This window comes from Salvelinus fontinalis, chromosome 18, assembly GCF_029448725.1.
Source record: "Salvelinus fontinalis isolate EN_2023a chromosome 18, ASM2944872v1, whole genome shotgun sequence".
Classification (NCBI taxonomy): Eukaryota; Metazoa; Chordata; class Actinopteri; order Salmoniformes; family Salmonidae; genus Salvelinus; species Salvelinus fontinalis.
In genome coordinates this window covers 38,866,193-38,891,299 of record NC_074682.1, presented here as the reverse complement: position 1 = coordinate 38,891,299, position 25,107 = coordinate 38,866,193, and the positions used below count along the sequence as shown (strand labels likewise).

The following is a 25,107-nucleotide window of genomic DNA, read 5'->3' as shown; positions in this document are numbered from 1 at the left end:
TTGCATGAATAATCAGAAATGTGTAGTTCTGATTACGCTTTTCAAGAGGTGATGCTATTGAAACCAAATAGTTATCATAATGTGACGTACTGTATCATTCAAATACATACAATTTACAAGTTAGTCTTGTTTCCAGTCTCACAAGCTTGATTGATTACCTGAAACTGTAGTAGATAATGCAATGGACTCATTTGAGTGGTAAGGCGAAAACAACCAACTGTAGACGAAAGTTGAGGAGTGAAGTTGGGGGAGGTGTATCTGTGACAGCTGAAAGTAGTACACTAACCACATTTCCACCCACAGTTTTGCGAGTAAAGTCATACCGTGTAAAACAAATTATGACAGCTGTGATGGAAAAAATAAGTTTCCGTAGAATTTGATAAATGCCAACAGAAAATTTGTTTGCTCGATATGGTGGGATCTTTTTGTGTCTAAAATTAATATTGTTAGAAATGTCGGTGGAAACTCCTTTATGCGCAAATATTAATATAATAACCATCATATTGAAGTAAACTTAGTCACACGATATGGTGTGTGGTCCTCCCACTACGACTCAGGAAACCAAGAAGTTTATAATGCTACAGATGAAATTATGTATGATGAACTTCACAGGGTGGTGAATGTGCACAGTGATCTTGATGCTCCATTACAATAAATATCGAGGGTCTTATTCTGGTTACATGATGATCAATGCTTAAATATTCTGTCTCTTATCCATAATAATCTCATCATAGTGCGGGTAGGCTATCTGCGAGCTGTTGGCTACAGCGCATGTGCCAAAACCATAGTAGGCACATTTGCTATTTAACTTATCAGTTTTGTGACTAAACTATCGGTAAGGTTGAATGTAGGGGCTAGGTGCAAGTCTGGCAATTTTATCCCCATAATGCAACATTTTGAAAGGCGGTGACCTACAATGACAAAAGTAATCCGCTCAACACGCCCCATGTACGCATCTCTTTGGTCAGGGAACCTACGAAGTTTACACAACCATAGTTTAACAGGATGCGGTTGTAGTCTCGTGGTAATATATTTTAGCTACTTTAAAATAAATGGCACCTGGACTAGCCAACCAGCCGATTGATAGTGTAATAATAATGCACAAATGTTATTTTTATGATTATAGCTTCGTCGAAAAGGGACACCCCTTCATTCGAGGCTAGATGGTTTATCCGGGAAGCATGTTCCTGTGTTTAGGGAAATAAACTGTGTTAGGCTATATAAGGCTACCGTCCTACCACAGATGAGCAATGAGCCAGATATCTCACCGGATGTATACATGTGAAGCATCCTGTTGGCGTTTCAACTCACTACCAAATATGATGAGCGGAAGCCCAGTGGCCGGCAGTGGGAGAAGATGGAGCGAGATGGATTTTGGCCAAGATTCTGCAAATTTTCTCATCGATGAAACATTTGATCTGCATATAGTTTTCTGTTTCCAAAACTAAAATTGGTAACAAACAGAGTAGTCTGCGTTTCGTATAATGTACCCTTTGCCAAAGTTTCTAAAAATTGCGACGTATAAAGGAGTGCAAGGGCGGGGTGAGTTACTGCACCCGCACACTTCAGAGTAGGCGTTCCCTAACGAAAATATGCAAATAAATTATAAAACGCGTCAATAGGATCTCACTAGCTTGTGCTTGGCTCTGCCCACCTCCGTGCTTGTGCTGCAGACTGATTAATTTGTTCCATTGGAAACGACAGGCTCTGGTCAATCTTGGGTTAGTTCTAAAAATCTTTCGTCCTACCTTCAGTTATCACGGAAAATCGTATGAATGCAAACAACAGTTGTACGGATGATTCTCGTTTTTACATCACAAGCAATTCATATGTATCTTCTTTTCAAATGTCTGGGATATCCTATTCATGACGTTTGCGCTTTGTAGTTTGTAGACTGTCCGCAAATTTGTACATTCCGAGGAGGCTCTTCTTGACACTTCATATAGAGCTTGACATTGTCAAAACAGAACGTTTCACTTGGAAGAGGTTGAGTTGCATCAGTGGCACCAGTGTTAGTGTAGAAAATGTCTGACTCTATTATTTTAGCACTGATAGTGTTTCTCATCTTGTGTTTGATTGTAACGGTGGTTGCAGCTGTTGTGTACTCTGGGCTGTTCACTGAGGTCAATATCAAGACAGGGTCGCCTTATATCAAAAACGTTACTATTGCCTACAAACTCCATAAAGGACCTTATAAAGATTGTGGTGCAGCCTTCACAGAGACTGTCTGTATTGGGCCAAAGCTCAATACCATCCGTGTGTCCTACGATGACTCCACAGAGGTAAGGCACCTGAAGTGTGTGTGTGTGGTGTGTACAATGCCATGTTGCACAGCTGATGATTTCCCTCCTATTGTGGTTCCAGTTTACTTTGGCATTAGCATACAACTGACTCAAATGTCAACGAGATGGGCAAATCCTCCCTCCCATGGGTCAGATGAGAACTGAACTTATGACACTAAATATAGTCTAGTAAGTACACCCTGACTAGTATTTATGCAGTTTTGTTCATTTTCATTTATAGTGCTTGCGGGGAATTTCTTCTGACACAGTGGCTGTAAGAACAAACTGTCTTGAGGGTTGTTCCTAGGCCAGTGTCAGGCCTCCTTCTCGATGCCCCACTGTTTAGTAATTTTACACTGCAACAGTTCGTGGAGTATCATTGTTACATCCTTGCTAATATTTTACTATACCTGTACTGTAATGCACCACCTTATAAATATACAGCTGCGAAATGTATTTTTATGGATTCAGTCCTTACATGAGCCTGGGTGTTTAGTCAACAAACTGTGGCAGCCACACAACAGCTGCCTGTTAGATAGCCTAGATGTGTACTGAGATCATAACTGATGATAAGGGCTGAACACAGGCTGGGTGGCGAGTGGGGCGGGCTGGATACGCTCATGTGACCCAATGGTAATAGGAGCAGACAGGCTACAAGAGAAACAGGTTGAAGATTACATTTGTGATGTGAAATTCCTGCAAGACCAGGAGTGAAAGTAAGCCAGAACGGTAAGGCGTACCGTAAAACATGAGCCTATCACAATAATTAAAACATACACTGAGTGTACAAAACATTATGAATATGTCATGAAAAGAGCAAGAACTGACCAGGCGAATCAAGGTAAAAGCTATGATCCCTTATTGATGTCTCTTGTCAAATCCACTTCAATCAGTGTAGATAAAGGGGTGGAGATGGATTTGAAGAAGGATTTTGAGAAGCCTTGAGACAATTGAGACATGGATTGTGTATGTGGGCCAATCAGAGGGTGAATGGGCAAGACAATATGTAAGTGCGTTTGAACAGGGTATGGTAGTAGGTGCCAGGCACACTGGTTTGTGTGTCAAGAACTGCAACGCTGCTGGGTCTTTCACATTCAACAAATCAAATGTATTTATATAGCCCTTCGTACATCAGCTGATATCTCAAAGTGCTGTACAGAAACCCAGCCTAAAACCCCAAACAGCAAGCAATGCAGGTGTAGAAGCACGGTGGCTAGGAAAAACTCCCTAGAAAGGCCAAAACCTAGGAAGAAACCTAGAGAGGAATCGGGCTATGAGGGGTGGCCAGTCCTCTTCTGGCTGCGCCGGGTGGAGATTATAACAGAACATGGCCAAGATGTTCAAATGTTCATAAATTACCAGCACGGTCAGATAATAATAATCACAGTAGTTGTCGAGGGTGCAGCAAGTCAGCACCTCAGGAGTAAATGTCAGATGGCTTTTCATAGCCGATCATTAAGAGTATCTCTACCGCTCCTGCGGTCTCTAGAGAGTTGAAAACAGCAGGTCTGGGACAGGTAGCACGTCCAGTGAACAGGTCAGGTCAGGCAGAACAGTTGAAACTGGAGCAGCAGCACGGCCAGGTGGACTGGGGATAGTAAGGAGTCATCATCCCTGGTCGTCCTGAGGCATGGTCCGCGGGCTCAGGTCCTCCGAGAGAGAGAAAGAAAGAGAGAATTAGAGAGAGCATACTTAAATTCACACAGGACACCAGATAAGACAGGAGAAGTACTCCAGATATAACAAACTGACCCTAGCCCCCCGACACATAAACTACTGCAGCATAAATACTGGAGGCTGAGACAGGAGGGGTCAGGAGACACTGTGGCCCCATCCGATGATACCCCCGGACAGGGCCAAACAGGAAGGATATAACCCCATCCACTTTGCCAAAGCACAGCCCCCACCCCACCTGAGGGATAACTTCAACCACCAACTTACCATCCTGAGACAAGGCCGAGTATAGCCCACAAAGATCTCCACCACGGCACAACCCAATGGGGGGGGCGCCAACCCAGACAGGAAGATCACGTCAGTGACTCAACCCACTCAAGTGACGCACCCCTCCCAGGGACGGCATGAAAGATCACCAGTAAGCCAGTGACTCAGCCCCTGTAATAGGGTTAGAGGCAGAGAATCTCAGTGGAGAGAGGGGAACCGGCCAGGCAGAGACAGCAAGGGCGGTTCGTTGCTCCAGAGCCTTTCCGTTCACCTTCACACTCCTGGTCCAGACTACACTCAATCATATGACCCACTGAGATAAGTCTTCAGTAAAGACTTAAAGGTTGAGACCGAGTCTGCGTCTCTCACATGGGTAGGCAGACCATTCCATAAAATGGAGATCTAAAGGAGAAAGCCCTGCCTCCAGCTGTTTGCTTAGAAATTCTAGGGACAATTAGGAGGCCTGCGTCTTGTGACCGTAGCGCACAGTTTCTCGTGTCTATCAAGAATGGTCCACCACCCAAAGGACATCCAGCCAACTTGACACAACTGTGGAAAGCATTGGAGTCAACATGGGCCAGCATCCCTGTGGAATGCTTTCGACACCTTGTAGAGTCCATGCTCCGATTAATTGAGGTTGTTCTGAGGGCAAAAGGGAGGGGTGGAACTCAATATTAGGAAGGTGTTCTTAATGTTTTGTACACTTGGTGTATATTCCAAGAACTGTAGGCTATTACACTATTTATCATTACCGCATGTCAGTCGGATGAAAAATGAGCGAATAGACTTAAACTTGTGGAATGTTCCAAAAATGCGTTCAATGATGACACTGAAATTTTGTTACGGCAAAGATGAGTGGCCGAGAGTTGCCCGCGGACAGAAGTGTACGCATCATTTCAGGTTACAAGACTTGTGTAGTAGGCCTAATGAATAACAATCACCAAATTTCATTCAAAACACTTTTTGGTGTTTTGAAAGGGATGTCTCTTTGGCAGAATTATTTGAGTGTAGTAGCCTAGTAGTTGGAGTAGTAGACTAACTGAAGTCTGGACACTGACTGTAGGCCTCACATTAGGGCTGGGCCGTATACTGTATTTTATGATATTCCGGTATTAATGCAGGGACCGGTTTGGGTTTTTACTCTACCTTCTATACCGGTATTTGAATATTTAGTTTGTTAAATGTGATATGCCATGTGTAATGTCAATTTTTATAGTTTACATCGCTACTTGAGTCATCTCTCTCCGCTCTTTCTCGCCGTGCTACTTTCCACACAGAACTAGCCACGCCCCCTGTCACTCAAGGAGCGCATTTGATGTTCCTCAACCATGACACTTGCTTTCAGTCTGCATGGTCAATGCAGCACATGCAACAATGTTGATGACAATAATGCTGTTTTCACTTTGCTTCATAATATAAATCCACTAGCGTTATATAATGACACTATTAATTTGTGTTTCTTACATCAGCAAAAGGCTAGTTTGTCTTTTGTTAGCAAGTTACACTAAATCTTGTGAGATGCTAATTGCTAGCTTGTAAATATACTGAGTAAGAGCAAACATAGCTAGCTAATACAGCCTGATAATATCAGTGATGGTGTAGACCTAAATCGGCATGTTGTTTGTGCCACCGTATCTTCTAAATCAAAGGGGAATATGCAAAGCAAGAATATGTTAGTTACATGAAGTAGCTATGAGAAAACATGCAACGTAGCCAAAGCTTATAGGGTCCCCTAGGAAACACTTATCAACACTTTAGTTCCTACCCTGTCACAATAACTCCTCCCTGGAATTTTAATTTGTTGTCATCAGAAAGAACACTGTTTTCAAAGTGCCCACAATTATATTCTAACTATAGAATTAGAATAGTCATTCTATTTCCATCATTCCAACAGTTTTGCTGTAATTCGCAAGTCAAATCGCAATTGCAACATGGTTAAAATGGTTAAAAATAAGTTCTGGATTATTTGCCTATATCGTGCAGCCCTACGTGACAGTGTGGAAATTCTCAATTGAGCAGTGGTGTAAAGTACTTACTAAAAAAATAAGTAATACTTGAAAGTATTTTTACTTATCTACTTTACTTTACTATTTTTATTTTTGACAACTACACTACATTCCTAAAGAAAATACTGTACTTTTTACTCCATTTTCCCTGACACCCAAAAGTACTCGTTACATTTTGAATGCTTAGCAGGACAGGAAAATGGTCAAATTCAAGCATTTGTCAAGAGAACATCCCTGGTCATCTACTGCCTCTGATCTGGAGGACTCACGAAACACAAATGCTTTGTCTGTAAATTATGTCTGAGTGTTGGTGTGCCCCTGGCTATCCGTATATACAAAACAAAAAAAAGAAAATGGTGCCATCTGGTTTGCTTAATATTAGGAATTTGAAATTGTTTGATACTTACGTACATTTTATCAATTACATTTACTTTTGATACTTTAGTATATTTTTAACCAAATACTTTTAGACTTTTACTCAAGTATTATTTTACTGTGTGACTTTCACTTTTAATTTAGTAATTTTCTATTAACTTATCTTTACTTTTACTCAAGTATGACAATTGGGTACTTTTTCCACCATTGCAATTGAGTGCAGGAAATGCAGAAATAATAAAAGTGCTGAAATTTGTTTTAGTTGAATTGAACAGTATTCAAAAATCAGAATGGAGGAAGACTCATTGAAATCACTTAGAATGTACAGTTGAAGTCGGAAGTTTACATACACCTTAGCCACTCAGTTTTTCGCAATTCCTGACATTTAATCCTATCACATTTACATACACTCAATGAGTATTTGGTAGCATTGCCTTGAAATTGTTTAACTTGGGTCAAACGTTTCTGGTAGCCTTCCACAAGCTTCCCACAATAAGTTGGGTGAATTTTGGCCCATTCCTCCTGACAGAGCTGGTGTAACTGAGTCAGGTTTGTAAGCCTCCTTGCTCGCACACACTTTTTCAGTTCTGCCCACCAATTTTATATAGGATTGAGGTCAGGGCTTTGTGATGTCCACTCCAATACCTTGACTTTTTTGTCCTTAAGCTATTTTGCCATAACTTTGGAAGTATGCTAGGGTCATTGTCCATTTGGAATACCCATTTGCGACAAAGCTTTAACTTCCTGGCTGATGTCTTGAGATGTTGCTTCAATATATCCACCAAATTTTCCGTCCTCATGATGCCATCTTTTGTGAAGTGCACCAGTCCCTCCTGCAGCAAAGCACCCCCACAACATGATGCTGCCACCCCCGTGCTTCATGGTTGGGATGTTGTTCTTCGGCTTGCAAGCCTCCCGCTTTATCCTCCAAACATAACAATGGTCATTATGCCCAAACAGTTCTATTTTTGTTTCATCAGACCAGTGGACATTTCTCCAAAAAGTACGATCTTTGTCCCCATGTGCTGTTGCAAACCGTAGTCTGGCTTTTTTATGGCGGTTTTGGAGCAATGGCTTCTTCCTTGCTGAGTGGCCTTTCAGGTTGTCTAAATAGGACTCGTTTTTACTGTGGATATAGATACTTTTGCACCTGTTTCCTCCAGCTTCTTCACAAGGTCCTTTGCTGTTGTTCTGGGATTGATTTGCACTTTTCGTACCAAATTACGTTCATCTCTAGGAGACAGAACGCGTCTCCTTCCTGAGCAGTATGACAGCTGCGTGGTCCCATGGTGTTTATTCTTGCGTACTATTGTTTGTACAGATGAATGTGGTAACACCAGGTGTTAGGAAATTGCTCCCAAGGATGAACCAGACTTGTGGAGGTCTACAATCTTTTTTTCTGAGGTCTTTTTCTGAGATTTATTTTGATTTCCCCATGCAAAGAGGCACTGAGGCACTGAGTTTGAAGTGAAATTATCTGTCTGTAAACAATTGTTGGGAAAATGTCTTGTGTCATGCACAAGGTAGATGTCCTAACCGACTTGCCAAAACTATAGTTTAACAAGAAATTTGTGGAGTGGTTGAAAAACAAGTTTTAATGACTCCAACCTAAGTCTATGTAAACTTCCGACTTCAACTGTATGTGTTGCCACCCTAGGATTACTCAGTACTCATAAAGCAAATGTAGAACCTTAATTATTCAAAAACTAAAAATATCGTCATACCGTCCAATTAAAAAAAAAAAAAAATCTGTGATAATATTTTTGCAATATCGCCCAGCCCTACCTCACATTTTAATTTGATTTATTAGGATCCCTATTAGCGGATGCCAATAGCGACAGCTAGTCTTACTGGTATCTGAAACAGTGAAAAATATATTAAAGACAAATCATTTCCAATTTAAAAACGTAGTGTGTGTGCATCTATCAGTTAAACATCCGTGTCAGTACATACACACAACAAGTAGGTCACATTGGGGAGAGGTCTTGTGCGTCAGGTGTTGCTTTATTCGTTTTTTAAAAACAAGGTTTGCTGTTCACTTGCGCTATATAAGATGGAAGGGAGTTTCATGGCTCTGAATAATATTGTGCGTTTCGTTGTATTTGTTCTTGGGAACTGTGAAAAAATCCCATGGTGGCATGTCTGGTGGGGTAAGTGTGTGTGTGTCCGTGCTGTTTGTAAGTTGACTATGCAAACATTTTGGAATTTCCAACACATTCATGTTTCTTATAAAAACAAGAAGTCACGCTGTCAGTCTTTCCTCAACTCTCAGCCAAGAGAGACTGGCATGCGCAGTATTAATATTAGCCCGCTCTGTTCTGGGCCAGCTGCAGCTTAACTAGGTCTTTCTTTGCAGCACCTGACCATATGACTAGACAATAATCAAAATTAGATAAAACTTGATCCCACAGGTCTTGCTTTGTGGAGTGTGGTGTCAAAAAAACAGAGCATCTCTTTATTATGGACAGGCCTCTTCCCATCTTTACAACCATTGAATCTTTCTGTTTTGACCACGACAGTTTAACACCAAGTATTTTAGTCTCCTCAACTTGTTCAACAGCCACAATATTATTTTTGGATGCAATATTCAGACATTCACAGAAGTAGCTACAGCATAACACAATCTTACAAAACGGAAAATGTAGGCTACATTTGTCATAGCGATAACTGAGGAAACAAACATGGCAGCGCGCACAAACTACCCATTGTCGAAGGACTTTAGATTTCTAGAAAGCGTTTTTTTCTATCAATTATTTCTATCAATGGTGAGCTCACCTGGTATGTGATTAATTATAAATAGTAATTGCTATTTACTAATTCAAATTGTAGTTGGTCAGCCGAGAGTTATAAAATTATGGTCATAAGACAGAAACTACAATTTCAATTAGTTAATATCAATTACTATTTATAATTAACCCTTTCACACGTACCATCACACGGGTGTGATCGTTCTACAGTGGTCCCTGAAGCATATGATCACACCCGTGTGATTAGAACACTCATTTAGAACGGCCAGTTTCGAATGACGCAACAATCAGCATTTGAGCTGGCCACACTTTTTTCAGAAACTATTTACACAAACACAGTCCTTACAGAGTTATGTCCAGAATGTGCGCAGTTTATTTTGGGATTCAATGTTCAGATATTCACAGAAGTGTGTATATATAGCATAACACAATCATCCTAACCGGAAAAATGTAGGCTACATTTGTCCAAGCGCTAACTGAGGAAAGATTGACCCAACACAAGCAGTAATATTTTCTAACTCTCGGCTGACATAAACTACAAAATGAATTAGCTAATAGCAATTATTATGTATAATTAATCACATCATGAGTGAGCTCACCATTGATCGAAATAATTAGGTAAAACACTTTTGAAATCGAAAGTAATCCGACGATTAGTTTCAGCGTGCAGCCATGCATTTGTTCCTCACAGAAACCGAAGATAAAAGACAAGATGAGTTTGGTCTGTTTATAGTATGCATGTTGAAGGGGTGTGTCAATCACTGTCGTTCACATCCCACCCTTCATTTCCGGAAGTCCTCAAAAAAGTGAACTCTTACTCACCTCATTTTGTTATAACATCTTTGGTCAAACAGACGATTACGTGAAACCCAGAATGCATTGTATATCAACAAACATGGCTACACAGCTGGAATTAGCTTAGCTAATCATAATCAGTACAACCTTCAAAAAAGTATTTATATATAATATGTGCCCATTACAATCTGTGCAAGAATCGGAATGCATGATTTGTCACATAGAATTGAAAACATGTGAATAAAACAGTAAATACACAAATAATTGCCACAACATTTTCTGATAGTGATTTATTGAGACAAGTGGCGCGTGCCGGCAGTCAACCACGTACCCTCTCACTCTAAACCATTCAGTGTTGTTGTTTATGTATGTAGATAGTGAGCTAAGCTGTAGCATTAGCAATAACTTTCAAAAGGAGACAACTCACAAATGTGGAAATTCTGGAGATTTTGAGTCTGAGTATGAAAGTTAGGAATCAGATTCTGACAGTGAGGAGCTGCCCCCCAACCTTGTAGTCATTGAGAACCCTGAATCTGAGGACCCCTTGTCCACTGACAAAGTCCCCGTTCCATTAGAAGATGCTGGTGGTGATGGTGGCAGACAGACAGTGGATGAAGTACAGGAGTTTTGTGGTAGCTGGAAGGCTGCCAGCCATTTCACCCCTCCTGGCCCTGCTGATTGTGTTGATGAGTCCCAGTCTGGAGTGCAACGCCCTTTGCCATTTCCATCTGAGGCAGAGTGCTTCAAGTTGTTTCTGACAGAGGAGCTGGTGGGAGACATAGTCGAGACCAATCGCTATGCCTTGGAGCTACAGGATAAGAGAGAGCCAGTGTAACGGATGTTAAATGGCTAGCTAGTTAGCGGGTATGCGCTAATAGCGTTTCAATCAGTTACGTCACTTGCTCTGAAACCTTGAAGGAGTGGTTCCCCTTGCTCAGCGAGGGCCGCGGCTTTTGTGGAGCGATGGGTAACGATGCTTCGTGGGTGACTGTTGTTGATGTGTGCAGAGGGTCCCTGGTTCGCGCCCGGGTATGGGCGAGGGGACGGACGTAAAGTTATACTGTTACACCAGGAGTGGGGGGACAACCACAATTAGTGAAATGTATACATTCCTGGTGACAGTAAAGAAGAACTCCCTAAGAGAATACTGGAGCAGAGATCCTATGTTTGCATAGGATGACAAACGAGACGTCCATGTCCTCTCCACTGTCCATACAGCAACCAGGTCGGCCACAGGGAAGGTGAACCACCTGACGGGCGAGAGAAACAAACCAGACAGAGAAACATCAAACCAGACTGCGTGCTTGGCTATTACCTCAAAATGGGGGCAGTGGATAAGGCTGACATGATAAACAGCTTTGTGGAATAAACTCAGAAAACGGCCAAGTGGTATAAGATATTTTTCCAGGGTAGCGTCAAAATACAACATTACAACATGCCAATACCTCTGACGCATTTAGCATTGTTTTACAGAACTAATAGAATAATGTAACTAGCTACATAAGCACGATTGAATATAACACCATAAAAGGTGAGTAACATGAGTAACGTTACCTAGCGTGTCCGCGGTTATAAGGAATATACACAAAATATTATGCTCCATACGCACAGTGAGCTACAGTAGAAACGGTATAACACGACACAAACTATTATAACGTAATTAGGCACTTTGATAGAAACGCAGTCTGGATTTGAAGATGAGTGTCTGTAGTGACGCCTCAAGCACTGAGACGCTGTGCCACTTGGGAGTCAAAAGGCCAGGGTAGCTTCAACATACAACACATGCTAATACATCCGTGACGCAATTATCATTGTTTTCCAGAGCTAATAAGACTGTAGCTAGATACCTAAGCATTGAGTATAACACCATACATGTTGTGAAATGAGTAACGTTACATCGCGTGTCCGCGGTTATAAGGAATATACACAAAAACATGATGCTACAGTAGAAACGACAACACGACATGCAGAAACTATTATAACGTAATAAGGCACTTTGATAGAAACGCACTCATTTCCAAAGTTATTATTGGTAACGAAAACAACTTTGATTGCGATGCAGGCGACAGGTGGAAAATATGAACACGTGTATGCAGGACGGCAGATGAGTAAATGTCTGCAGACTTGAACTGCACAAACAATTGAGAAGTGTTTGGGGAATTTTGTCCGGGTCAGAAATGTCAAAAAATTAATTGGTCCGCAAAAGTAAATATGACTACTTTTATGTGAATGAATGATGCAGAACACACCTTATTTCAAACTGTTATTATAAAATAAAAAACTGTATAGAAAATAATTTAAAATTGACAAATAAAACAGGCGGCGTGCTTTGGTTTGAGGGCAGCGCAGATTAAATGTACTGTTACATAACAATCACATTCTGGAATTGGAGAGAACGTTCTAACATCACGTGCATAAAACAACTCACGCTGGGGCGACCATCAATTATTGGTTATTATTTCAATTATTAACTAATTGTAGTTTCTGTCTGTTATGACCATAATTTTATAACTCTCGGCTGACAAACTACAATTTGAATTAGTAAATAGCAATTACTATTTATAATTAATCACATAACAGCTATTGATAGAAATAATTGATAGAAAAAAACGCTTTCAAGAAATCTAAAGTAATTCGACAATGGGTAGTTTGTGCGCGCTGCCATGTTTGTTTTTTTCGTATCAACCAAAGATGATATTAAGAGGAGACGATGAGTTTGGTCTGTTTATAGTATGCATGTTGAAGGGGGTGTGTCGTCTACGATCATTCACTTCCCTTTATTCACTTCCGGAAGTTTACCCGAAAGATGAGTGAACCATTCCTTCACCTCCTTTTGTTAAAACATCTTTGGTCTGAGAGACGTTTGTGACACCCAGAATGCATTGTATAATGTCAACTAACATGGTGCCACACATAGCTGGCAAATAGCTTATCATTAGCTCATTATAATCAGTACATCCTTCAAAAAAGTATTAGGTGTCCATTACAATCTATGCAATATTCAGAATGCATTATTTGTAAACAGTACTTGAAAATGTGATTTAAACTGTAAATACATTATGCTCCAAACTTACTGTATGTGCCTACAGTAGAAACGACAACACGTTTTACAGAAAATAAGGAACTTACTTTTATAGGAACGTACACATGTCCAAAGTTATTATTTGTAAGGAAAACAACAGGGCCGGCAATGCGAGCACCAGACAGAAAATGTATGTGAATTAATGAGGAGGCAGGAACTCACCTCAATTCAAACTTTTGATCGAAAATACAACTTGGTCAATAATATCAAAGGCTGCAATGAAATCTGAAAGTACAGCTCCCACAATCTTCATATTATCAATTTCTTTCAACCAATCATAGAATGGACCTATCCCAAAATAAATACATGTTCATTCTGAACAGAACCATCACCCCCCCCCCCCCCCCCCCCCCGTTCCGTTACACAGGTCCGACCTGAAGTTTTGTTCTGAACCGGCTTGAACCCACAAAAGGTTACGTTTTATATCGTTCCATTTTAAACCTAAGATTTGTATTTACATTTAGCTCAACATTAAATGACTTCACCAATCAGTGCGGCTAGAGTATCTTGCTATGGAGCAGGCAAGCTATTGGACAGATGAGTGTAGGGCGCAAGATGCAACATACATTTTTTGGAGAGGGCGAGAGACGATGGTGGAGGAGGCTTTGCTTGAAGCACTGGTAATCTTGTTGTTATGACATGCATTATCTGAATTAGGCCCACATAATTATACCAACTGAGGAGCGACTTCTATGAAGGAATTTATCATGTCTGAACTTCAAAAAGTTGGTTAGCTAGCTAACAAGCTACTGTGTGCAAAGTGGCACCAGAATTAAAATAAAAACAACTTACCTTTTTGTACTTTATAAATCCAATTTGAAACGTGAACTATAGTACCTTTTTAAGTAGCATTGAAAAGGTTCATCCAGTCTTCTCTAATATAGAAAATCTCTAATTTCTGAATCACGCTTGTAGGCTACAGTAGACTGTGTTTCGGAGGGGGAGGGGCAGGTAGCCTACACACAGAAGCACTGGCAAATATTTTCAGAAGGCAGACACTGGAATAAGTTTCTGAGTGACAGAGTGAGGGCTCTTGTGGGACTAGAAAAAAATGGCCAGAACATTATTAACCGGTTCACATGCTTTTAAAATAACGGTTCTGTTCCGAAACGGTATAGGTTACTTTCATTCTGATTCTGTTTCTCAACATTTTTTGTTAATTTCTGGTATTCGGTTCTGTTCCCTGAACCGGTTTCAACCACTGCAATTTAGCTGGTACACATTTACATTTTTATTGGATTGAAATTTTAACTTCTAATTACTACCACAAAGATGGCCTCCGGTTCACCTACGATCGAATATCAACTTAAATGATCATGTCTATTCTATGATCTATATTTCTATGATTTCAATAGGTTTCCTATGGAGGATTAAAACAGCAGATATTCCCATTCAAGTCAACTTTCTCTGATGTGTGACATCAAACTGTCTTTGTGGTAAAGAATGTAAGAGGGGCGCTGCATCATCTTGTGGACTGGCTGCGCCACTATGTAATCATTGTCCAGGCACCACACCATAATAGAGTATTTTTGCTCTAGATTGCAGGAAATGGCAGTTTCAACAACAGGAGTCCAAAGGGGGGCACTTGGTCACGTCCCTGACCAAGGCCCTTCTTCCCTGATTTCTCAGTTTGGCTGGGCGTCCAGCTCTATGAAGAGACTGGGTACTTCCAAACTTCTTCCATTTTAGAATGATGGAGGCCACTGTGTTCTTGGGGACCTTCAATGCTGCAGAATTTTGTTGGTACCCTTCCCCAGATCTGTGCCTCGACACAATTCCTTCGACCTCATGGCTTGGTTTTTTGCTCTGACATGAGTGCCTTTCCAAATCATGTCCAATCATTTGAATTTATCACAGGTGGACTCCAATCAAGTTGTAGAAACATCTCAAGAATGATCAATGGAAATGCACCTGGGCTCAACTTCGAGTCTCATAGCAAAGGGTATGAATACTTATGTAAATAAGAGTTCTGTTTTAATTTTTTTTAATGATCAAACATTTCTAAAAACCTGTTTTTGCTTTGTCATTATGGTAGATTGTGTGTAGATGAGGGAGAAATGTAATTTAATACATTTTAGAATAAGGCTGTAACGTAACAAAACGTGGAAAAAGTGAAGGGGTCTGAATTAGGGATGCACGATATTTCGGTGAACATATCGGAATCGGCCGATATTAGTTAAAAATGCTAACATCCGTTATGGACTGATGTCTAGTTTAATGCCGATGTGCAAATCCGATGTCAAAGCTGACGTGCATACCAATATAACGTAGGTACATGCTGTAATGACCCCACATAAAATGCTGCACTACACGTGCAACACAGCATTCCTAACCTAGCCCACAATGTCTGCTGTGTGGATTGAGCAGTCAACAAGTCGAGCAGTCATTTTAAAGAGTAAGAACATTTCAGCGAGACGACTCAAAGGCGAAATCCATCAAAGCCAAGAGAATGGAATTCATTGCCCTTGACAATTAACCGTTTTCTGTCGTGGGTGATATTTGCTTTTGCTCACTGGTTGAGCACCGGTACACACTACCAAGTGCGCTATTTTTCAGATGTTGCTCTACTGGAGTTACACTGTAATATTGTCACTGCTACTAGCTTGAATCAAATCACATTTATTTATATAGCCCTTCTTACATCAACTGATATCTCAAAGTGCTGTACAGAAACCCAGCCTAATACCCCAAACAGCAAGCAATGCAGGTGTAGAAGCACAGGGGCTAGGAAAAACTCCCTAGAAAGGCCAAAACCATACTATGGAACGTTGTCTGGGTCTTTTTGTGTCAAAAAAGATACAGTAGCACTGTAATTGATGTACAAAAAAGTCTGCAAATACCAGCCACAAACAATGTGTTTACAATACCGTGTTGGTAATAAAGCATCATTTGTTCAAACGCAACTTCTGGGGTAGCTAGCTTTAGCTTGGTACCTAGATAGCACCAATACAACCAGCCTGAGAACAGTGACCAGTAGAAACTTCAGCCATTTTCATTATTCTTAGCAATGATTTAGGAATCCTTGTGAGTAAGTATTAGCTAGGTAGCCACTTGTTGTTTGCCTTTTGAAATTGAACTTCAGTTCATGAAAATAACTAGCTAGCCAGCTACTTAACCCTGCTGCCCAAAGGTAACGTTATAAGCAGCCAGCTAGCTTCATCTGGCTTGTGATGCTCGACTGGACCGGGTTATGTGTTTGTGAAGCTAGCCATAATAAGGATTAGGCACAATAGTGGAATTTGCAGTTTGCCTTCAAAATAAAAGTATGTAATTGACAGTGATGCAAATGAATACAAGTAGAATTATGCCATACGTTTATTTTGAACGCTAACCTCAATGTCCTCTATTGTGGCTAATCCTTATTGTGGCTAGCTTCACATAGATATAAACGGTCTCATAAATTAGGGTTATTTTAGATGATGACACATCTATATTGTTAGCTAGCTAAAACAGTTAGCTAGCTGAAACAGATGTCCTTTTGCTATGTCTTTAGGGAAGAACATTGTTTGCATCCATGAGCTAGCTAGCTTTTTTTATGACCAGCACTGTAGGTGCTCGAGACAACTTTACCAGCATCATAGCATAGGTATCGATGAATCATTGTAACATGAAATACAAGTGATAGTGTAATCAATGTGTAATAACTACGTAAAATATGTATGAATGTCTTCAATTATTATGTGACGTGCAGTCATTCAGGTCCTGATTGGTCAACAAGCTTATTTGAGACATCAAATAAGGTTATCTACTGGTCATTGTTTTCTTTTTTGACACGCAAAGACTTAAACGGCGTTCCATAGAAATCCTGCTTGAGAATGAAACGACTGAACAAATGAACAACGAAATAGCACAGCAAGTAAGTGAAAGAATTATGCAAGTAAGTGAAAGGTTTTGATTATGTTTTCCTGGTAATGGGGACATGCATAAATGCCAACAAAATAACTTTTGCGTGTGTGTCTGTAACCTTTATTTAACTAGGCATTTCAGTTAAGAACAAATTCTTATTTACAATGACGGACTTCCCCGGACGACGCTGGGCCAATTAGGCACCGCCCTATGGGACTCCCAATAATGGCTGGATGTGATACAGCCTGGATTCGAACCAGGGACTGTAGCGCCGCCTCTTGCACTGAGATGCAGTGCCTTAGACTGATGTGTGTGTGTTAACTATTTAACTGTACTAGAGTGCTTAAAAGGCCATTACAATTTTAAATATCAGTATCGTTTTTTTTGGGCAACGAAAATTTATAATATCGGTATCGGCCAAAAATGTCATACTACTAGTCTGAATTCTGTTGCCTGTTGCCTGTTTGAGTGTTTGTTTAATAGCCAACTCATTCTATGAGCAACAGTCCTCTGTGAGCACCAACCACAAATTGTTTGTCGGATAAACAATTTCGAAAATTTGGCTGTTTTTAATCTTTGCTATGCTGTAATAAGGGCTTTACACTTTTTTTAATTAGAACAGCCTCTCTTCTATTATTTATAATTGATTTCGTGTTCCAAATTGTCCAAAATATAATAACCCCCCCTTTTTCTTGATCTCCTTATTGTTATTTTTACTATTATTGTTATGATCATCATTATTAGAATAAGTAATGTCATTATCATTAGTAGGCTTACAATAGCAGCCTTGTATTACCACAATCGAGCTGTAGGCCTAAGAGCGTTTAGTCTTAATACCGTAATTTACTTAGGCCTTTATTTAAATACTTATAAGCTACTGTACTGTATCAATCAATCATTAATTTGTTCATGTCATCACACAGCATACGAGTCATTCATGATTTGCAATGCAATCAAGCATTTTAGTTTTAAAATAACATAACAAAGCGACCCTTGAATAATTAGCGTAAATCATAAATAAACCGTTCCATTTTGGAAATTGCATTCACGAATGATTGCGACTGGTTTTAGTCTTTGCAGCAATAAATGCTTTAAAAAGAATAAGTACAATAAAAAGCACGTTACAACAGACTCTCTGGTACGCTTATCATTTATTTAGTGTTTACATTGTTCCAAATGGTCAGAGAAATGATATTGTAATCTACCAGCTCCTGTTTGGTACACATAATATTCACACAGCACCTGTTTGGTACACATAAAATTCACACAGCACCTGTTTGGTACACATAAAATTCACACAGCACCTGTTTGGTACACATAAAATTCACACAGCACCTGTTTGGTACACATAAAATTCACACAGCACCTGTTTGGTACACATAAAATTCACACAGCACCTGTTTGGTACACATAAAATTCACACAGCACCTGTTTGGTACACATAATATTCACACAGCACCTGTTTGGTACACATAATATTCACACAGCGCTTGCGCCGTACCTTATTTTTCTTGATCTCCAGCATTTTCCGCAACTAGTCAAATTTATTCCATACATCTGACTTCCCCTTTACCTCTTGAGCAGCAAATAAACATTCCCCCATTTCAAGTTTATTTGTCACGTCCTCTGCATCCATTTCGCTGTCACGTGTTTTGACTTTGTTATAACCAATTTATTGATGTGATTATGATATTCTATAGGTCAGGCCCTATTGGTCACATGTATGCGATGCTGTTCATTACTACTGAACACACGGCATTATGCAGCAGCAGCACACTAGCCTAGAGTCACCTTCCCATGAGTTGATATTTGGTAGCTGACTTGATGAATGTGATTATAGCTGTTTATAGCTTTACATTTATTTATACATTTATACATTTATTTCCATGTAATGACTGTAGGCTAATTCAAACACTGATGTAATGGTGGCCTTTTGTCACGATAAATCGTCTGCTCCTATGAACGTCACATGTTGGTGCTCATGGGTCCTTTTCCATGGAAATGCCCAGTACTACTGAGTTATACTGTTTACTGTTATACTGTTTGCTTTCTATCCTTGGGCTGCCAATGCCACTTCACCATATTCCTTCATCCAAATAAGGAACAATTCAAATTGTGCGTGAGTAGTTCCAGAAGGGGAAAAGCAATATTTGAAAATGGGGGAAGAGTGACATGCTGCTCGCTGTCTGTTTCCCTTGTGCATTAATATTTCAGTGAGTGTGTTTTGACAGGCTTTCCAACAGAGCAGTTTTAGTATGCATGTGGGCTGTGCAATTAATGTCTCCTCACAAGCGGAACGGATGAGAAGAGCGAGAGAAAAAAGTATGTTTCAACCCCACCAGCAGGGGAATGGAGTCTCAGTCCTCTCAGCCTTCCCTTGGGGAAACGATGCCTGATGGATGCAGACAGAGCTGGAATTATCTTCTAACGCCTCAAACTCTCTCTTTTGCTTATGTTACAGTTTCAACACCATGTCTTACAGGTCTGCCAACGAACTGCCACTTAACTGAGGATGTTTGTCAATGGCTCTTTTGGTTAGAGACATTCCTTAACTGCTCCAATGTAATGCAGCAGCTGAAGAGAGGTTATCATACACTCATATGCTGTCAGTCATAATATAGGCTATCTTAAGCTCTATTAGTTGACCCCTCGTCAACCAGTGCATAGGCCTACTGTTTAGAAGTATTTCAGTCCTTATGTATTGGAAGATTTTAAGAGCAATGTTTGAAAGGTTAAAGATGTGTTTATTATGGCTGTTCATGTATAGGCCTATCATTTACCACTAGATGGCAGTGATGGCATGCCTGTAGCAGAGGGATCTTTTCTGGAGGACACAAATACACACACACACACACACACACACACACTATTAGCATAACTAACAGGATTCCGGTTGCATATATGCATTGCGTGTAATTTTGATATTAGGTTAAGCATCTTAATTTGACCTAGGTCTATAGCCAGTGTGTCCAATATTAATCTGCTGTGGTCACTCTGCGGTGACTGGCATCCACACCTCTCTACGTTGGGGCGTCAGACAGCACCCAGACAGCCAATTATCTTTAGGCCTGGCTGGCTCTTTGTCCTGGCTGCCCAGTGTTGGGCGGACGGACAGGCGGCTGGTCTGTGTGTGTGTTTGCTTTAATTGGCTTAATGCTCTGATCTCATTACCACAAAGGCATGGGTGTCCTAACAGGGTTGCTGACAGTCACGGGTCAGGTCTCAGGTCAGTCTACCTCATAGCAGAGTGGACAGGTAGATATGTAGACCACAGTGATGTCATCGTTTCCTCCGCTTATTAGACTGCTTGAGTGGAGACACAGCACGTCTATGGTGCTCTTTAGTGTGGTAATAGGGAGAGGTCCAGCGGAAAGCAGCCAGAGTCTACCTGTCTGATTCGATTGGCCAGAAGCATTAAGCCTACATGGGAAATGGCCTGGAATTAAAAGCTTGTTTTAAAGTTTATTCGCTACGTGCACAGGATACAACCGGTGTAAAACTGTACAGTGAAATTCTTACCTTGAGAGCCTTTTCCAAACAATGCATTGATAGTAGTAGTAGTAATAATAATATACACTGAAAAAAAATATAAACACAACATGGAAAGTGTTGGTCCCATGTTTCATGAGTTTAAATAAAAGATTCCAGAAATGTTCCATATTCACAAAAACCTTCTCTCAAATTTTGTGCACAAATTTGTTAACATCCCTGTTAGTGAGCATTTCTCCTTTACCAAGATAAATCCACCTGTCAAACAACACAATGCCACAGATGTCTCAAGTTTTGAGGTAGCATGAAATTAGCATGCTGACTGCCGGAAATCCACCAGAGCTGTTGCCAGAGAATTTAATGTTCATTTCTCTACCATAAGCCAATGTCGTTTTTGAGAATTTGACAGTATGTCCAACCGGCCTCACAACCGCAGACCACATGTAAACCAGGACCTCCACCAGCTGGATTGTCTGAGACCAGCCACCAGGACAGCTGATAAAACTGGGTTTGCACAAATGAAGAATTTCTACACAAACTGTCTCAGGGAAACTCATCTGCGTGCCTGTCGTCATCACCAAGGTCTTGACCTGACTGCAGTTTGATGTCGTAACCAACTTCAGTGGGATAAGGCTTACCTTCGATGTCACTGGGATGGTGGAGAAATGTGCTCTTCATGGATGAATCCCGGTTTCAACTGTACCGGGCAGATAGCAGAAAACGTGTACGGCGTTGTGTGGGTGAGCAGTTTGTTCACAACGTTGACATCAGCAGAGTGCCCCATGGTGGCGGTGTGGTTATGGTATGGGCAGGCACAAGCTACTGACAACGAACACAATTGTATTTTATCGATGTGCATTCAAATTGCCAGAGATACCGTGACGAGATCCTGAGGCCCATTGTCGTGCCATTCATCCGCCGCCATCACCTCATGTTTCAGCATGATAATGCACAACCCCATGTCTCAAGGATCTGTACTCAATTCCTGGAAGCTGAAAATGTCTTCGTTCTTCCATGGCCTGCATACTCACCAGACATGTCACCCATTGAGCATGTTTGGGATGCTCTGGATCAACGTGTACGACAGTGTGTTCCAGTTCCGCCAATATCCAGCAGCTTCACACAGCCATTGAAGAGTAGTGGGACAACATTCCACAGGCCAAAATTACCAGCCTGATCAACTCTATGTGAAGGAGATGTGCTGCTCTGCATGAGGCAAATGGTGGTCACACTAGATACTGACTGGTTTTCTGATCCACTCTACTAACTTTTTTTATTTTTTTCAAAGGAATTTGAGACCAACAGATGCATATCTGTATTCCCAGTCATGTGAAGTCCATAGATTAGGGCCTAATGAATTTATTTAAATTGACTGATTTCCTTTTGAGCAGTAACTGAGTAAAATCTTTTAAAATTGTTGCGTATATTTTTTTGTTCTTCAGTGTAGATAATATATAAACTCAGCAAAAAAATAAACGTCCCTTTTTCAGGACCCTGTCTTTCAAAGATAATTCGAAAAATCCAAGTAACTTCACAGATCTTCATTGTAAGTGAATGCTTGTTCAATGAACCATAAACAATTAATGAACATGCATCTGTTGAATGGTCGTTAAGACGCTTACAGACGGTAGGCAATTAAGGTCGCAGTTATAAAAACTTAGGACACTAAAGAGGCCTTTCTACTGACTCTGAAAAACACCAAAAGAAAGATGCCCAGGGTCCTTGTACAGGATGGCAACAACAACTGCCCGAGTTACACCAGGAACGCACAATCCCTCCATCAGTAAACAGGGCTGAAAAGTGTCTGGTAGCAAGAATATACAGTGCATTCAGAAAGTATTCAGACCCCTTACTTTTTCCACATTTTGTTACGTTACAGCCTTATTCTAAATTGATTAAGTTGTTTTTTGTACTTTTTGCAACAACAAAAAAATGTATTCAAATAAAAATCGAATCAAATTGTATTTGTCACATGTGCTAAATACAACATTACTTACAAGCCAACAATACACCTGTTGTATTTAGCGCATTTGACAAATACAATTTGATTAGATATTTATTTGAGTAGATTTGTTGCAAAAAGTACAAAAAAACAACTTAATCAATTCAGAAAAAAGACTAACGTAACAAAATGTGGAAAAAGTTAAGGGGTCTGCACCTTAGTGAAATTACTTACAAGCCAACAATGCAGAACACTTACTTCAGAAAAATAACTCCTAGTTAAAGAGCAACAATAAAATAACAGTAATTTAACTAGGCAAGTCAGTTAAGAACAAATTCATATTTTCAATGACAGCCTAGGAACAGTGGGTTAACTGCCTTTTTCAGGGGCAGAACAACAGATTTTGTACCTTGTCAGCTTGGGGATTCAATCTTGCAACCTTTCAGTTACTAGTCCAACGCTCTAACCACTAGGCTACACTAGGCTGAGGTAATTGAGGTAATATGTACACTACCGTTCAAAAGTTTGGGGTCACTTAGAAATGTCCTTGTTTTTGAAAGAAAAGCACTTTTTTTTGTTAGTTTATTTTAAGTAACATCAAATTGATCAGAAATACAGTGAAGACATTGTTGATGTTGTAATTGACTTGTAGCTCGAAACGGCAGATTTTTAATGGAATATCTACATAGGCGTACAGAGGCCCATTGTCAGCAACCATCACTCCTGTGTTCCAATGGCACGTTGTGTTAGCTAATCCAAGTTTATCATTTTAAAAGGCTAATTGATCATTAGAAAACCCTTTTGCAATTATGTTAGCACAGCTGAAAACTGTTGTCCTGATTTAAAGAAGCAATAAAACTGGCCTTCTTTAGACTAGTTGAGTATCTGGAGCGTCAGCCGTTTCCAGCTACAATAGTAATTTACAACATTAACAATGTCTATACACTGTATTTCTGATCAATTTGATGTTATTTCAATGGACAGAAAATGAAATGTGCTTTTCTTTCAAAAACAAAGACTAAGAGACCCCAAACTTTTGAACGATAGTGTACGTTTCAAATTTTGTCAGCCATTTTCATTGCAAGTTAAAGCGTACTGTTAGCTAGCTAAAGTTAGCTGGCTGGCTCACTAGGTAACATTACATGTATGATCTGTTTAATAATATTATTTGTATCTCAGAAAGCCATTTGCATTGCTAGTTAGAGCCAATGTTCCTTCAAATGTTTTCTGGCACTGAGCAAGTTTTAGATCTGCTGAACGGATTCTTGAAAGTTGTGAAAATTCTGCCACTGTGGCTTGCCATCAAAAACAACAGAGAAAAATGTATCCCATAACATTTTAACATGGAAATAACTGTTCTATCATTAAGCCTACAGTAGCAGCAAATGTGTGGTGTTCAATGTAGGCCTACATTCCATGAGACTTTTGAAAAAAACAAACATGCAGGGCTTGACATTAATAACCTGTTTATCCACTTGTCCTTCAGACAAGGAGGTGACTCAATGTTTTTGGTTTGTTTGATACAAGAAACCACTTTACAAATGAAAATTCATTATTATTGCCAAACCATTATTACAGAGAATCAGACAAATTATGCTACGCTCTGCCTATTGGCTACTTAACTTAATCAAGACCATCTCAAAATACAACACTGCCACTTTAAGACATAAACAAAGCTCTTTACCTGACATGCTTTTCAAAGATGGCTAGAAATGCAAACATTTTGTGCTCTTGTAGCAAGCAACCACTCCCCCATTGTTGACTAGAAATTGCCTATAACTGGGAAAATAACTAACTAACTAAAATAATATGAACAAATGTGCAAAGATGGCTACATGCAGCTTTCACTTTGATCTCAAAACAAGTGCATCTACTCGCAACCCCTCATGCTGTAAATACAGTCCAGTTCAAACTGAATGGCACAGATCCATACAGTGCCTTGGGAAAGTGTTAAGACCCCTTGACTTTTTCCACATTTTGTAACATTACAGCCTTATTTTAAAATCGATAAAAAAATAAAATAAATCCTTCGCAATCTACACACCCCCATAATGACAAAGACAAAATCTAAATACCTTATTTACATAATTATTGAGACCCTTTTCTATGAGACTTGAAATTGAGCTCTGGTGCATCCTGTTTCCATTGATCATCCTTGAGATCTTTTTACAACTTGATTGGAGTCCACCTGTGGTAAATTTAAATTGATTAGATATGATTTGGAAAGGCACACACCTGTCTGTATAAGGTCCCACAGTTGACAGTGCATGTCAGAGCAAAAACCAAGCCATGAGGTCGAAGGAATTGTCCGTAGAGCACCGATACAAGATTGTGTCAAGGTACCGATCTGGGGAAGGGTACCAAAACATTTCTGCAGCATTGAAGGTCCCCAAGAACACAGTGGCCTCCATCATTCTTACATGGAAGAAGTTCGGAACCACCAAGACTCTTCCTAGAGCTGGCCACCCGGGCCAAACTGAGCAATCTGAGGGGGGAAGGGCCTTGGTCAGGGAGGTGACCAAGAACCCGAGTTCCTCTGTGGAGATGGCAGAACCTTCCAGAAGGACAACCATCTCTGCAGCACTCCACCAATCAGGCCTTT

At 40.2% G+C, this 25,107-nt stretch overlaps 1 protein-coding gene across 1 annotated transcript in view; it reads left to right on the top strand.

Moving 5' to 3' along the window:
- The first annotated feature begins 1,241 nt into the window (after positions 1 to 1,241).
- Positions 1,242 to 25,107, top strand: part of LOC129815472 (testis-expressed protein 264-like) — a 133,589-nt gene continuing 109,723 nt past the window's right edge. The window contains exon 1 of the mRNA XM_055869344.1: positions 1,242 to 2,282. Within this exon, the coding sequence (XP_055725319.1) occupies positions 2,025 to 2,282 (258 nt within the window). The 5' untranslated portion in view covers positions 1,242 to 2,024. The remainder of the gene's footprint in view (positions 2,283 to 25,107) is intronic.